General features: G+C 33.3%; 1 protein-coding gene across 1 annotated transcript; it reads left to right on the top strand.

The window, feature by feature from the left end:
• The first annotated feature begins 1,026 nt into the window (after positions 1-1,026).
• On the top strand, positions 1,027-13,879 carry LOC123663040. Its single transcript, XM_045597781.1, has 12 exons — positions 1,027-1,267; positions 1,624-2,249; positions 3,636-3,736; positions 4,699-4,832; positions 5,990-6,249; positions 6,547-6,707; positions 8,405-8,591; positions 9,382-9,649; positions 11,036-11,195; positions 11,785-11,876; positions 12,212-12,445; positions 13,692-13,879. Exons 1-12 carry the CDS (start codon positions 1,153-1,155, stop codon positions 13,805-13,807), a joined length of 2,454 nt encoding a protein of 817 aa, XP_045453737.1. The 5' UTR covers positions 1,027-1,152; the 3' UTR covers positions 13,808-13,879.
• The last annotated feature ends 2,328 nt before the right edge of the window (positions 13,880-16,207 follow it).

Raw genomic sequence — 16,207 nt, 5'->3', positions numbered from 1 at the left:
TACGTTGCAAAGTGGAATTTCCGTGTGGGTACTAGCGTCTTTAGCTGTGCCCGACACTTGACACAGTAGCTCTTTCTCAATTATCACAGGTGTAGGGCGTTGTGACTGCGCGTCGTTTAGCGGTGACACCCTAGCTGTACCTAGCTTTCGTTGTCTCTTAAACATAGATAATGGGTGAGAGTAGTTTTTACACGGAACGATTGCCATCTGACCTCCAAATATATATTTCATGGGAAAACCAGAGTGGTGAGAGATCACATGGAAAGGTACTCAATGAAGGAAGAGAATGAGATTCAGAGGAAAAATAGATGAAAGGACACCACTAACGTGGACTGGATGAGTGCATTTTAGTGTTGACTCGAGAATCTGGAGCCGGGTACCCGTATGGCCTGAAATAAGTATCAGACAGATACTTGACAGGTCACTTTGAGCTTAAAATTAAATATACCATACAACAATATTTACTATAAATAACTGTAGCAAGCCCTAAGACTTAACCAAGACCATGAAGGTCTGTGCAAGATTACTCTATTAAGATTAAAATTTTACTTGAATAGTTAGAAATACTAAGAATATTTGTCAATAAATTCCTATAGGCAAGCTCCATCAGACTAAAACTTTCTTTTCTATATTGTTACACATAGATTGATTGGAATTTTTGATTAGTTCTATTCGTTCCAAGGTTTCATTTATTTATTTTACTTTCATTTCATTGATTGAAGATCGAGTACCAGATCAAAACATTATTGTATTATTTGACCAATTTACTGTTTGTAATAAGGATATTAATTTTTATTTGTAAAAATTTTCTTGGGATTGGTCTTAGTGAGCTATAAACCACTATATGAACTAATTTTGTATTTAAAATTAGCTAAAGCATTTTTACTGAATGAAAGTAAAAATAAAGTAAACTGTTCTCATTTTTAATTTTATTCCAAATTTTAAATATTAGTCTGACAGCACTTGATATCTTTTGAGCGTAGCTACACATCCAGCTGCAAAAAAGTTTGTGAAAATTGAAAATGTTGTTTATGGGTACTTAAATGTCATCAAACGTTTGTTTTTGTTTTGAAAAAGGATTAAGCGCCAAAGGCTAAAGTTAACTTTAAAATGAAACCTGATAGAAAGTACAGTAAATAGTTAAAACTTAAGATGTCTAAACGATTAGTATTCCCGCAACAATGTGGAGAAAGAAAAAAACCAAAACTTGATATTACCGTATCCGATCACAATTTTCCTTTAAGTCAAAATGCTGGACCTAGCAAAGGTATAATCCATATAAATAAAAATGAATGTTGCTAAGCACATAACTCGAGAATGGCTCGATAAATTCGGTTAATTTATTTTTTGTATGTTCTCTAAGGCCCACGGAAGGTTTTACTAAAAAAAAAAAACAAAATTATTTTTACTAGTAACTTGACAGAACGAAGTCTGTCCGGGCAGCTAGTAACAAAATAAATTTAACATTTTCTTTTCCGATAACAATTATAGAATTGTGAATAAAGTAGTATATTCAAATTTCGTAAATATTAACAATCTGATTATAGTTTATGCAATATACACAAATTAACTTATCTTATATCTCCTATTATTATCTTATATTATCTTAATCATTTTCACTAGATGTTAGCCAAGTGGACAATTGGGGCGATGACAATGACGATGAAATCCTTCTACTGGCGAGTCAGGCATGCGAGGAAGCTTACAATGACAATAATACTACGTTACCTGACTACAGCATATGCATGCAACCGTCTTCAACAAGCACTCAAATTAACAAAGAAACACCGAGTACATCTAAACAGGAATTCTCGTTTAAAAAGCCTACCTTCAGTCCATTGAGTGCAGTCTCGACCAAAATGAGGAGTAGTTTCAAAACAATATCTTCTCCGCTACCCGGCATGGCAAAGGATTGCAAAACCGATGGCGTTAAAGTTAGTGATGAAATAATATTTAACGATCACATACACAAAGGTCAAGATTTCAACCAAATGTATCGCCAACTACTGCAACTACAAGAAGAGAATACAAAATTGAAATCTGAAAATGGTAAATTGTTGGAGAAATGTTTTACGAAAGAAGGTGAGGCTTCCATTCTCCGAACTCAGCTCAAAACTTGTCAGACAGCTGTTGACAATGCTCGATTAGAGAAAATAAAGGCTCAGGAGAAAGCTCAGATGGAATGGTCAGAAAAATTAAATGCTTTGAGTAACCAAATGCATGATTTACAAAATCAGCTGGATTTTAAGGTATATATAGAACTCTTATAATACGATTCAGCCTGTAATATCCCACTGCTGGGCATAGGCCTCCATCTCCATGTAGGATAAGGATCAGAATTAATCTGCCACACTGCTCCACTGTGGGTTGACAAATATATTTCCTACTATGAGTAACAATTGCCATCAGGTGTATTTAATAACAATAGGGACCAACATGCTCTCCAAGATACGGTGGGTAGACCAGCAAAAATAGACATCTGAACCAAAAAAATTAGTTTAAATACAAATATCCATTCTGAGCAGGAATCGAACCCACAAAACATCGATGTTACACTACACCAGAGCGGATATTAATTTTTACAAAACTTGTGATTATTATTACTAAAAAGAAAATAAAGAATCTCTTACTAAGAAGTTCAAAGAGATCAACAACCTGATCTTTGCTTTGCCGTATATCTATGAAAATATAATGTACATACGGATAAATAGGCATTTATTTGTTAGTCATAGTGATTGACACACCTCAAATGATGTAAAACTCAGAAATGCCCACAATTAACATTTACTAAATGCCTGCGCAGAAAAAAAATAATTAATTTAGAGGAATACCAATTTTAATGTAACATAAGATTCCGCTACGTGCCTTTACTGAAGTTTAAAAAAATTATTAAGCTAACTTTATGTAGTAAAGCCTATTATAACATCAATGAATACCTTAGTGATGTAAAGGCATGAGTTTCAATTAAGCTTGACCAGGCTGTCTATTACCCGTTCTGTCAATAGGTATAGTTACAAACATTGTGAGTAGGTGTCATGTGGTGATTTCTGGACACATGATTGGCTGTCTCGTGTTTGTCCTGATCATTTTACGTCTCTAATGTTGCGACTTTTACTTTTTGTATGTGGACTTTAAAGTTAAAAAGAGTACTGACAGTTTTTTTTCTCTCTGCCTACACTAGGGACATTATTTTAATTTATTTATTGTAATGCTTAATAAAGCCGAGGATATAATTGAAAGGTAATATCTACTGAGTCACTAAGATTTAGTGTTCCTTAACTATTGTGACATGTGTGTAAAGTTATGGTTGCTGTAAAAAAATTGGTGCATTACCTAAGTTTGTAATGTACATAATAGTTGGACGTTGAATTTTTTTTATTGATTTATGCTTTTGCTACCTTAAATTTTTTTGTTACTCTTTTTTTTAATGTAGTTTTTTTTTTACGTTTGTTAAGTATGTATTATCGCCTAATTACAAAATAAATATTTTTATTTCATTTCATTTAATTAACACTAATATTAGTAGAAAATATTTTATTTATGCAAATGTTTACAAATCAATCAGTTTCCTTAAGATTTCATAATATTAATAAGTTACAATGTGTACAACATTTTGTTTTTTCATACATTTTCAGAATTTAGAAATGATAAGTGTAAAAGAGAAGTGCAAGATGCTCGAGTCAAACAAAGTGAAACTTACCCAAGTCACTGTTGCCGGTAATGACATATTTGGAAGGTAAATATTGTTGTTATTCAATATTATTTAAAAAAATACTTTACATCCGCTCAGTAACCTTTTAAATACCATAATGGTCATTCTCCTTTGTGCTTTTTCTATCCCACGTGACATTGGCGAAAACAACAGTTAAACAACAAAACTCTTGGCACAACTGAAAGCCAATAAACTCAAGAATTAATTAACATAAAATATATATTGATATGTAGCAATTATATCAAAGAATTTTATTTTACCAATTGCTCTCCACAACGTCTTTGGGGTCTGTGAGCTTTTGACACGCAGTAATATTTCTGTTTTCCTACCTCTGTTCAAAGCACAAGTTATGAAAAAGTCTTCATATGAATATATTTGAATTGGTGATATGAATGATTGAATATATTTGAATTGAAATACGTTCGATGCATTTCATATAAACATGAGATGTCCAACTCCTAACTGCGTTCCTTCAAATGGAGGATTCTGTAGGTATAAAAGATCACGTTCCATGCGAAATAAAATACCTAGCCCATTTTTAAATTTAACTTTGTTTAAATAGACAAGCTACTTTGATAGACTCATTCCGCATGATACCTTTCGTGAGATACTGCTATAATTTTATTTAAAATGAAAAATATTCTATAAGAAGAAGAATTCGTTTCCATGTGCAGTTCTTTATTTGTATACATCAGTTAGTGTTAATATTTCATTTTATCGACCTTTTTCAGCGTTAAGAAAAATAGTATTGGACGGCTATGCAGAATTACCTTGGCAGATTAGCTCGTATCGTAAGACATAGTAAAATTTAAAAAAGCGCGTGGAACATGATCTATATCACCTACGGAACCCCGCTTTTAAAAGAACGTAGTTAAAACTCAAACATTCTATATAGATTTGAATTAACCGGTATCATATAAGTCAAATAATGTATAAAATCGGCAATGTGTTAAATGTACTAATAAATAATTTTTTTCTATTTACAGTCAAAGGCATAACAACGGCGTTTGTATTAAACAAGATGCAGCAAGTCATGTAAAGAAAGTTAAAACTTTGTCAAATAGTGTTCAGACGGAGGACAAGTCACATTTTTTAAAGTTAAACCTAGTTTTAAGAGAAGGTATTGTAAAATGTTATTATAGAAGATAGAAGTCTTAAAACGCAAGGCTTCGTAAATTTTTAACCGACTTCCAAAAAAGGAGGAGGTTCTCAATTTGACTGTATTTTTTTTTATGTACGTTACTTCAGAACTTTAGACTGGGTGGAGCGATTTCGACAAATTTTCTTTTAATCGAAAGGTGGTGTGCGCCAATTGGTCCCATTTAAATTTATTTGAGATTTTTCGAGTTATATCTAATAATGCGTTTTTACTTGACGCTTTTTTCGTCGATCTACGTTGTATTATACCACATAACTTTCTACTGGATGTACAGATTTTGATAATCCTTTTTTTGTTGGAAAGGAGATATCCCTAATTTGGTACCATGATAAGGAAACTAGGATTTGATGATGGAATCCCAGAGAAATCGAGGGAAACTCTCGAAAATCCGCAATATCTTTTTACTAGGTGTACCGATTTTGATAATTTTTAATTTAATCAAATCTGATGTTTATCATGTGGTCACATTTAAATTTTGACTACTTTTTGAGTAATCTTTGATAACGCGTAGTTACTTGACTATTTTTTCGTCGATCTACGTTGTATTACTCGTCGATGTAATTGAAGTCGGTTTTTTTTTTCGTTTGTGAGCAAACACAATTATGATAAAAGTACTCGATTGTTTTTGGTTTATGTACGCTTATTTTCAACCCATTTAGAGTGAAAGTTCTGACGCCAGGGCTTAATAAAAAGTTTCGACCAAAACGACCCGTAGCTCTTCTCATGTCGTAGATCTCAAGATGTTAGGATCACTACAAATACAATGGCAACCACCGTTTGTGTTTGTTGACGCCCCAGTGTGATATTTTCAAACACATGTACTAAATACCATATTTTAGCTATATACACAAAGTCATGGGGAGGCTGATGTCCAGCAGTAGACTGCGGTAGGTTGAAGTGAATGATACAAAAAAAAAAAACATTCAAATAGATACATCAGATAAGTTGTAAACCTATTGTGTGCCTTAAGTGCAGCTTTAATTTTACTGATACACATATATATTGCTAAAAAATTGTACGATTATATGCGGCTTAATTTCATGCCGTTTGCCTGTATCAACCTTAAATAAATCCATTCTTGGTGTCTCTAAAATAATATGTATTTTTTTAAATTTCAGAAGAATCAAAATTATCACAAATATTACCATTTATCTTAGAACCAACGACAGATCAGTATTCTATTCTGAACTACAACGAGAAACTACGGCAACGGACCGACGTACAGAATAAATGTAGAATATTCAGCACATTTCATAAGTTACCGAAGACGAGAGTCAAGAAAGATATTTGTAAGACTCGGGTTAATTTGAATTGTATTTATGAAGACCTTAGTTACATATCAGCTAATAGAAATGGCAGTGTCGAGATGTATTTGAATGTACGTATTTTTATATTTATGTCTCACGATTAAATTATGATCTAGTGCCTTCATATAAATATTGATGCCTTATAGTGCATAATTATTATTTTTTAAGCTATTGTGCAAAAGGCATACGATAAAAGCAGTCTCTACATTTTAGTTTTGTTAAAAAAAAAATTATGAAACATATTACATAATATATTCTTAAGAAAATAACATTAATTAATGTAAATAGTAAATGTGTTTTATGCTTGCCTATAATAAACAAATAATAATATTAATTTTGACCCAAAAATACATTTTATAAATTTTCAGATTGTTAAAGTTACTATGAGTACATTAAAAGAACTTAGGCAAGAACTCGAAGCAATCATTCACAGACTGACATCTGCTTTTCAAAAGGAAATGGATGAGAGGTACATTGATGCTACGTCAAAACCGCTAATTGTTAAAGAGAATGAATTACTAAGTGGCAGGTAAATTTTTATATGGCCAATTTTTTTATATAATTAAACTGTATGTAACAAATCTCGAAATCTGGTCTGATTAAAAAAGAAAAAAAATTGTATGGGAAAACAAAGAGATCTCTTCTTGGGATAAGTCCACCTTTGCCATCAACCGTACATGTAATTTTCTTTTTTTTTATACGTATGTGTTGGTATTTATTTGGTAGGAAGGTAGTTTATGGTTAGTAGACGTCTTCTAAGAACGAATTTTAGGTTACGGCCGGATTAAAAGAGTCTAAAGGCTCTTACAAATTTGTATGAAAGTTCTTCATTTATTGTGCTACTAGCTTGAAATTCGGCAAAGTTAGTTTATAGTTAGTAGACGTCTACTTAGAACAAATTTTGCGACAGAGCTACATTAAGGAAGTAAGAAGCCGCATGAAGGCTCGCGAAGGATTTAATTTCCTTAATTTTTGTGCTACAAACTCGAAATTTCACAAAACTATACTTTATATATAAATACATGTACTGTGTGGCTACGGTACTAAAGAATTTAGCCACCCCCTCTCTTCCCGTGGGTGTCGTAAGAGGCGACTGAGGGATAACAAGGTTCCACAACCATCTTGGAACTTAAGAAGCTGACCGATGGCGGGATAACCATTCAACTGCTGGCTTTGAAACACACAGGCCGAAGACGGGCAGCAGCGTCTTCGGTGCGACAAAGCCAGCCCTGCGGTCACCAACCCGCCTGCCCAGCGTGGTGACTATGGGCAAAACACATGAGTTCACGTTATTTTTGGCGTGAACTTGTGGAGGCCTATGTCCAGCAGTGGACTGTATAGGCTGTAATGATGATGATGATGGTACTTTATAGTTAGTTGATAGAAATCAAGCTAAGAACGAATTCTGCGATAGGAAAGGAATAAGATGGTCAAAGATTGAAAGGTCGGAAACACAATTGTGTATTTCAGTAATTTTGAAATTGAGGAAATATCACTTACGTCAAAATCATTGGCTTTTTGTATGAAAGTGTGTCTAATTTTTGCATAAAGCGTTTTATTTTTACATAAATTTCTGGATTATTTCTGGATTGCTTTTGAAATAAATATTATTTTAACCTTTACTCTTAGATCCGGTTAGCTCTTGATTAGTCCAGTGTTAGTGTAATTTTTACGGATCAATATATTTTAAACGTTTTTCTGTCATATCGGAAATAATGTTTTTTAATAAGAAATAAATTTTAGAAGCGTTAAACTTTTTGTATTTTTTTTTTTTTTTTTGTTACCCTTGCAGTGTGTATTATCTATTACTTTATAGAGAATTAAATATTTTTTAATATTTTATTTTATTTCATTGTTTAAATATAATAATTTTTAAATTAATGACGACGCGTTGGCGCAGCGGTCATAACACTGGCTGTTGCGCTGGCGGTCGCGGGTTCGATTCCCGCCTACGACAGATATTTGTATCGGCCATATAGATGTTTGTCGTGGTCTGGGCGTTTGTGCTTGTGTATTGTGTGCGTTTCCGGACCCCCGACACACGAGAAAATCCTACTGCGGGCCGTTGAGTGTGAAGTGTTTATTTATTAATGAACACACTATTTCTCACAGAATTTTTACGCGACCAAAGCCGCGGGTAACTGCTTGTTATGTATATTAAATTTCATAGCGCTTATTTTTACCCAAGATGAAAATGTACTACTAAATATAATCTTAAACTTCCAGGATTTTGTATAAAGAAGAACAAGGTTTACTAGCTAGACGAGTCATTTGTGTTCTATTTTACCTTCTAGAAGATAATAGAAATAATGAGTTATATGAAATATTACTGGACGACGAAAAGCAGTCAAATGAACAAACATATTCTTTTGTTAATGAAATCAGTGAGATTTGCTTATTGTTGGATAATGCGGTAAATATATAATTTTATTTTTAACGTTTACTTATCACTCACTTCAGTCTAATACAGTCCACTGCTGGACATAGGCCTCCACAAGTTCGCGCCAAAAACGGTGTGATGCTGCTGCTCGTCTTCGGTCTGTGAATTTCAAAGCATTTGGATGGCTATCCCGCCATCCGTCGGCTTTATAAGTTCCAAGGTGGTAGTGGAACTGTGTTATCCCTTAGTCGCCTCTCAGGACACCCACGGGAAGAGAGGGGGTGGCTATATTCTTCTATTAAGATGAGATTATGTAAGAAACAACAATGTTGTGCACAATAATGTTCGACAATATCGACAGTAGCCTGTGTAGCCGAAATCGGTTCCCAGAATACACTAACAAACAATCATAATTTGATATTAAATGTTGTTAATTAGATTTTGCCCATTGCGTCAATTTAATAACATAAATTGTTGATAGTTAAAAACACAAATTGAAATACAAACTGTTTCAACTGTTATTGTACAAGTATGATATTATCCGACTGTGAGGCAGCACTAATAATTAAACGCCTCACACTCATCGGCTCCACTAAGGTTCACTCTTGTGTCGAGAGTCTGGAAACACAATACACAAACACAAACGCCCAGACCACGGCTAACACCTGTATGGCCAATACAAATATTTTCCATAATTCATATAGATATGCCAAAGTTTTCATTATATTAGATTTTCATTATATATAGAGGGTTGTGTAGTGTGATATATTCAACATTATGTTATTATAGTTTTCCATATTAATTAAAATATATTTATTTTTAGACATGCGCCCTACTCTACAGCGGTCTACTAACATCTATAACGTTACTATTGCAAGCCATTGCTAGTCACCGAGATAGAAATACACAGTTATTAAAAATATGCAAGTCCATAATAATATCAAGGCCATTACCGTTTGTTACAAAGCATATATTGAATTTATTAGTAAAATTATCTTGTAACGATAACATATTACCAGAAATATGTTCTAGAAGTTCCAGCGGTAACTTAAAACTGGATTACGATCAAGGAGTGTTATTGTATAAGAAAGGTTTGTACGATTTATATTTTTATTTCTTATTGTAAGTTACTTTAAATGTTTTAAATTATAAACATTTTTGAATATCATATCAAAAATTGACCGCTCCAGCGGGATTCGAACCCGCGTCTCCGACTGACCGTGTCGGCGCTCTAGCCAATTAAGCTATGGAACGATGTACCCGCTAGAGCGAAATTTGGCCGTGGCGCCGACACGGTCAGTCGGAGACGCGGGTTCGAATCCCGCTGGAGCGGTCAATTTTTGATATGATATTCAAAAATGTTTAGAATTCCTAATGTGAGGGTAACACAAAAATAAAATCGTACATGTTTTAAATTATAGTTTTTTCAAAGTAAATATGTGATAAGTAAATAAATTTATTTAAATAGGCTTCAAAAGCACTACCACCGATTCGGAATGCAGATTCTGCAGAGAAGAATCGGCAAGAAACTCCGCAGTTACCGTTTTGAAAATAATATATAAACTGTTTTAGTACAAATTTAGTAATATCTTGCATAAAATACAGCATCACTAAGTCCACACATCTTTATCAACTATGTAATCCTGCACTAAATAATACGCTTTATCTATTAATTATTGTTTTTAATAAACAGTAAATTTATGTTGAGACAATTGTAAAATTGTTTTATTTTATCTTTGTGTTTGTCCGAGCGAGTGATATAAAAAATATTTCTTTTTTCTTTATTATTTAAATATGCTACGCTACAGCCTGTAATATCCCACTACTGGGCATAGGCCTCTTTCCCCATGTAGGAGAAGGATCAGAGCTTAATCCACCACGCTGCTCCAATGCGGGTTGGCGGATATATTCCCTACTATGAGTAACGATCGCTATCAGGTGTACATGATAACAACTGGGACCGATGACTTAACGTGCTCTCCGAGGCACGGTGGGAAGACCCACAAGGACTGCACAAACACCCAGACCACGGCAAACACCTGTATGGCCAATACAAATGTTTGTCATGTGCGGGGATCGAACCCACAACCGCCAGCGCAACAGGTACAATCCATGGCTGTGACCGTTGCGCCAACGCGGCGTTTTTATTATTTACATTTTTTTTTTATGTCACTAGGTCGGCAACAAGCGTACGGCTCACCTGATGGTAAGCGATTACCGTAGCTTATAGACGCCTGCAACACCAGAAGCATCGCAAGCGCGTTGCCGACCCATCCTCAATCCCCCCAGGAGCTCTGGTCACCTTACTCACCAACAGGAACACAATACTGATTGAAAACAGTATTATTTAGCTGTGGTCTTCTGTAAGGTCGAGGTACTACCCCAGTCGGGCTGCTCCATATCTTGAGCAGGAAATTCCTGCTGTGCCCTACCTCAGTTATATTCAGTTAAAATCATAGATTTTAATTATTTTCCAGATTCGTGTACATTACAAGTAATCTTAAAGCAGACAGAAGTAGCATTGAAATGTATTGAGAAGCACCGGGCAGTGCAAGAAGCGTTAGATCTCGTTAGAGCTTTACTGCGGTTGTACTGTAACTTGAATAGTCAATCTGATGACCAGTTAGAGACACATCGGTAAGATTTTAAATTGAAATGATTATTTTTGTTGCTAAAATTATCAAAAACGGGATATTTACCATGTTTTATATTTTCATTCTGCTGAGCTCAATATTTCGACATAAGCTTCACGAGAACTAAGAGAGAGAAAATAAAAAATGTAGTTAATTATTCCGTTTTTGAATAATTTTAGCAACATAGGCAGGTTTTATTCTATGCAGAACTGAGGAGCCCGTGGGCATTTAGTAATAAAAGTATAATTGTAAACTTTTTAGAAGTTTTAATATAAAATAGTAACAAATATACATCCATTGGGCTGCCATATAGCATTTTTTATTTATTTACAATCTAGATGATTGGGACAATTACATAATATACTTTTTTGTCTATTCTACAACTTGATTTTGACTATAACAAATTTAAATCTGTTAATTGGTTCTGAGTTGTTATTATACATTTTTAGAAGTTACAGTGTATTTACAATATTCAGAAAAAAATTCATTTAATATAAATTATAATTGAAGATATTCTAAATGTGAAACTGTATGCCATAATTATAAATATATGGCAAAAATATTTTATTATATATTCATTATTTCATTTTCAGATGTGACTGTCACACTGTATTCTTACAAGTTATTGTGTTTGCTCTGAGAATATGTGTTGATTTTCTAAATATTGAAAATAGAACAAAATTAAGTGAGTACATAAGCAAACTATTTATATAATAAATTAAACAGTTTATATCGTAAATCAAAAAAAAAAAAAACTGAAAAATTAAAAATATCAAATTAGTGTGCTCATGTGAAAGTAGTTGATTAATTCAATTTTTTTTAAAACTGAACTTAGATTTCCATTTAGTTAGATATTTTCCATACTAGTAGAACTACCAAAAGCTAAATAAAATTTTGTTCAATTTTTAACTAACTCAACTAGACTCTACTACGAAATATTCGATACTCGGTAATTTGTCCCAAAACGACACAAGAGTGAGTAAGTCGGATTACACTAACAAAAAACAATATTAATTACAGGTGATAACAACCAATCACTAGAGGCAGATATTCTGTCGTCATGCCTCAGTGCTGTGTCAGTGTTATCCCGCACCGCGCCGCCCCCCTCGCTACACGGACCACTGCTGGCCTTAGCGGCCACACTGAGGGGACACACCGGGAGATCCGGCACTAGGGATACTAGCGGCACTACTGGTGATAACGGCACTAGTGGCGCTAGCGGCATCGCCGGCACTAGTGGTGACAGTGACCTGTGTGAGTGATCCATTAATATAACTTCTCGTTTATTGTTATCTTTAAACTATTATGTTATCTTTAAACTATTTTGTATTTTTGTAAAAAAAAATGTTTAAAAATACCTAAGTAGCTATTACGTTATTAATTCTTGCGCTGTGTTCCTCTATTCCGCTATATGACACTCTCTCTAATGACCATTGGTTGACTGGAAGAGATCTCTTCTAGAGATAAGTCCACCTTTGCCATCAACTTTATGTATAATTTTACTGTACATTATTTTTAGTGCAATAAAGTATATAATAAGTTAGGTCTAAACTAGATCCCCCGCACTAGCCGCACTAGTGGTACAAGCGACACTACTGGTCACAGTGGCACCACCGACAGTGTTTCGTGTGCGTGATTCTTTGATAAACAGTACATATATTCTTTGAAGAATATCTCGTTTCAGTTCTAATTATGTAGGCTATCAAGGAGCTAATTGAGAGGTTCATTAACTTCAACACACTGATGAAGAATTTTACTAGTGTAAAAAGTTTATCTTATGCAAAGATTAATCTTCCTTCCAATATTTGCCCTAAAAAACAAAATTTAATTTTTTAACCGAGTTCCAAAAAAGGAGGAGGTTCTCAATTCGACTGTATTTTTTTTTTTTTTTTTAATGTATGTTACATCCGAACTTTTGACCGGGTGGACCGATTTCGACAATTTTTTTTTTAATCGAAAGGTGGTGTGTGTCAATTGGTCCCATTTAAATTTATTTGAGATCTAACAATTACTTTTCGAGTTATGTCTAATAATGCGTTTTTACTTTTGCTTTTTTCGTCGACCTACGTTGTATTATACCGCATAACTTTCTACTGGATGTACCGATTTTAATAATTCTTTTTTTGTTGGAAAGGGGATATCTCTAGTTTGATACCATGATAAGGAAACCAGGATCTGATGATGGGATCCCAGAGAAATCGAGGGAAACTCTCGAAAATCTGCAATAACTTTTTACTGGGTGTACCGATTTTGATAATTTTTAATTTAATCGAAAGCTGATTTATATCATGTGGTCACATATATTTTATCGATATCTGATAACTACTTTTTGAGTAATCTTTGATAACGCGTAGTTACTTGACTATTTTTTCGTCGATCTACGTTGCATTACTCGTCGATGTAATTGAAGTCGGTTTTTTTTTTCGTTTGCGAGCAAACACAATTATTTTGTTGTTGTTTTACTTGAATGTATCCATTAAATTTCTTAAATCAATTACAGGTAACATGCTATCGGAAATAACGCATACATTCCAAACGTGTCCAGATGAGTTGCCTCCCAGTTACCACAAAAAAGCCTGGATCAAAAGCTTTCAAGCCTTTTCGTTAACAGACTGATTGTGATATATGTTTCATTTACTGTTGTAAATACTATAAATATATGTTATTTATAAAAAAGCTATTGTAAAATAAATTGTTTTAGTGCCATCCAAATCAAGGAATTTTAAGTCTGTAGCTAGTTCAAGTAAAACCTTTCAAGCTAATCAGTAAAAATAAATAAATAACGCTATTAAAACAGTATACGCCTGCTTAGGCTAGGCTATACGCAATAAAAAAAATAATTAAAATTGTACAGATAAAACAAAAAATATATATATTGAAATATTATAACAAAAACACCGTCAGCGTTGGACCCGTCGGCCAAGAAAGTGGTGTACCACCAAGGTTGAATGCCGCTTGCAGATTCATAGGTGATAAGAATTAGTTTCGCTTGCAGATCGATCTGACGACTTCTATTGCCGTCTTTATCTGATTATTGATAACGATATTATTTATAGCTAATAGAGTTTAAACTTTTTTCTCTTTATTTAAGGAGTTCTAGTCTACTACGCCACTCCATAGGAACATCACACATTTACATACAAGAAATTAATGAAATCGTCGTCGCATACTAATGTCATGTATAATAATGACGTATGAATACTTATCAATTAGGTTTACGTCATTATTACACGTCTTTTTCAGTAATATCTTTTAGTAACGAACCTTATTTTAATTTTCGATGACCAGGAAACTAAATCAAAACTGGTACACCACTTTCTTGGCCGACAGACCATGTCCTACCTTTACTAGCTTTACGAGGCAGTCACAGGACTGTTGATCTATAGTTTTAATTAATAAATAACCTTTAAGGTAAACATGATTATAATCATGATGTATAATTACTATGGATGTTAAATTGAAATATTGAGAAAAACCTGAATCAGTGATTATGTTCTGTTTAGTTGTATCACAGCTATACAAAGTGGATTAAATTACCTACAAACAAAAACATTAGCATTTATAATATAATTATATAATATATAGACACTGGTATATATAAACAATATTATAAATGAAAACAATAAAATTATTTTATAACTATTTATTACTAGTATAAAAAGACTCCACAATGCTTCACGACATTCTTGAAGGAATGTTGGTTGACCAAAACCCCTGCTGAAAATTCCAAGAAAAAAACGATGACTAGTATTGGGAAGTTCTTGTAAACTATTGTGTTTGAAACAGGGATTCCATTTTTTATCTGGGCTATCTGGACCCAGTTAGATATATCTGGAATCCATACAAATCGACGTTTTTTATTTGGAATTTTCAGCAGCGTCCTCAAACTAATTGTTTAATAAATAAAAGTAACCTACATATTTTTAAACAATCAATATTTCATTTGTATATTACTATATAATTATTATAGTGCGTTCAACGAAAGGAGATATAACTCGCGTCGTGTAAAAAGAACTTTGAAAGAAACTGGAGTGGGTGTGTTTGCGCATGAGTACACTCGCGCACGAAAGTACTACTGTTTTATTTTTTAATTAGGCTTTCATTCGCGGCTTCATATAGTGGTTATTGGTAGGTTCATTAAAAAATACTAGAAATACCTGTGCGAATAATTCGCAAGTAAAATAATTATCACTTTAAAAAATTACATTAAAAACATGTTTGATTCAGTGTATGTTTAATCTTATTTCATATACGCTATAAATAAATATACGTTATTAATAATTTTTTCTCATTTCTCTATGTAAAACTATTTCGTAATTTAATAATTTTGTGCGCGATAGTATTTTGAGTCGACGTCGAACTGTCCAACCAATAGCACACTCCCCGCGCCCTACCATACCACCAAGTAGACCGATAAATCGCCTTTGCTCAGCTTGAAGACCAGCGTTCTTTTTACATGACGCGAACTATACCAGACGTAAACAATGCCCATTAGCGACGATGGAACAAACTAAATATAGTCTATCTCTTTCTATCTTGTTTGTTTGCTATCTGCTGCACGTCTCTCAGCTGGGTTTGAAAACATTCGGACGGCTCTTTGATTTTGCAGTTATTTATTTTTACTTCATTCCCTGTCCTGGAGCAATACATAGAATAATTAAACATACATTCAAGAATAACTAATTTTTCGTTTAGATACTATAATTATATGAGATTTAATACTTTTTAAATAGGAATTATCAAAATATAAAATCACTTTATATTTTAATAATTTGTGTAAGTAGAAAAGGTTACAAAACCCTGCATAGGCGAATGACTTGACATTTGGTTGGTTTACGTCTGGTACTCCCTTCGTTGAACGCACTATAGTTATTTATTTAAATATTACAATTACGAATATTCAATTGAAGATTGTACCTGTACAGCATATTTGGAATACATTTCTTTCTTATAGAAATTTTCTTAAGATAAATAATGTTAAGAAAAAATTCGTACAAAGTGAACAATAATACAATG

The sequence above is a fragment of the Melitaea cinxia genome, chromosome 19 (assembly GCF_905220565.1).
Source record: "Melitaea cinxia chromosome 19, ilMelCinx1.1, whole genome shotgun sequence".
NCBI lineage: Eukaryota > Metazoa > Arthropoda > Insecta > Lepidoptera > Nymphalidae > Melitaea > Melitaea cinxia.
The sequence above is the reverse complement of the archived record's forward strand: the minus strand, read 5'-3'. Positions and strand labels throughout refer to the sequence as shown.

Bases quoted from the DNA above. Each gene is read 5' to 3' on its own strand.
- LOC123663040 (XM_045597781.1), top strand. From the start codon at position 1,153: ATGTCTAAACGATTAGTATTCCCGCAACAATGTGGAGAAAGAAAAAAA. The intron at 1,268-1,623 runs GTATAATCCATA...CATTTTCACTAG, and splicing joins AAATGCTGGACCTAGCAAAG to ATGTTAGCCAAGTGGACAAT. The intron at 9,650-11,035 runs GTTTGTACGATT...ATTATTTTCCAG, and splicing joins AGTGTTATTGTATAAGAAAG to ATTCGTGTACATTACAAGTA.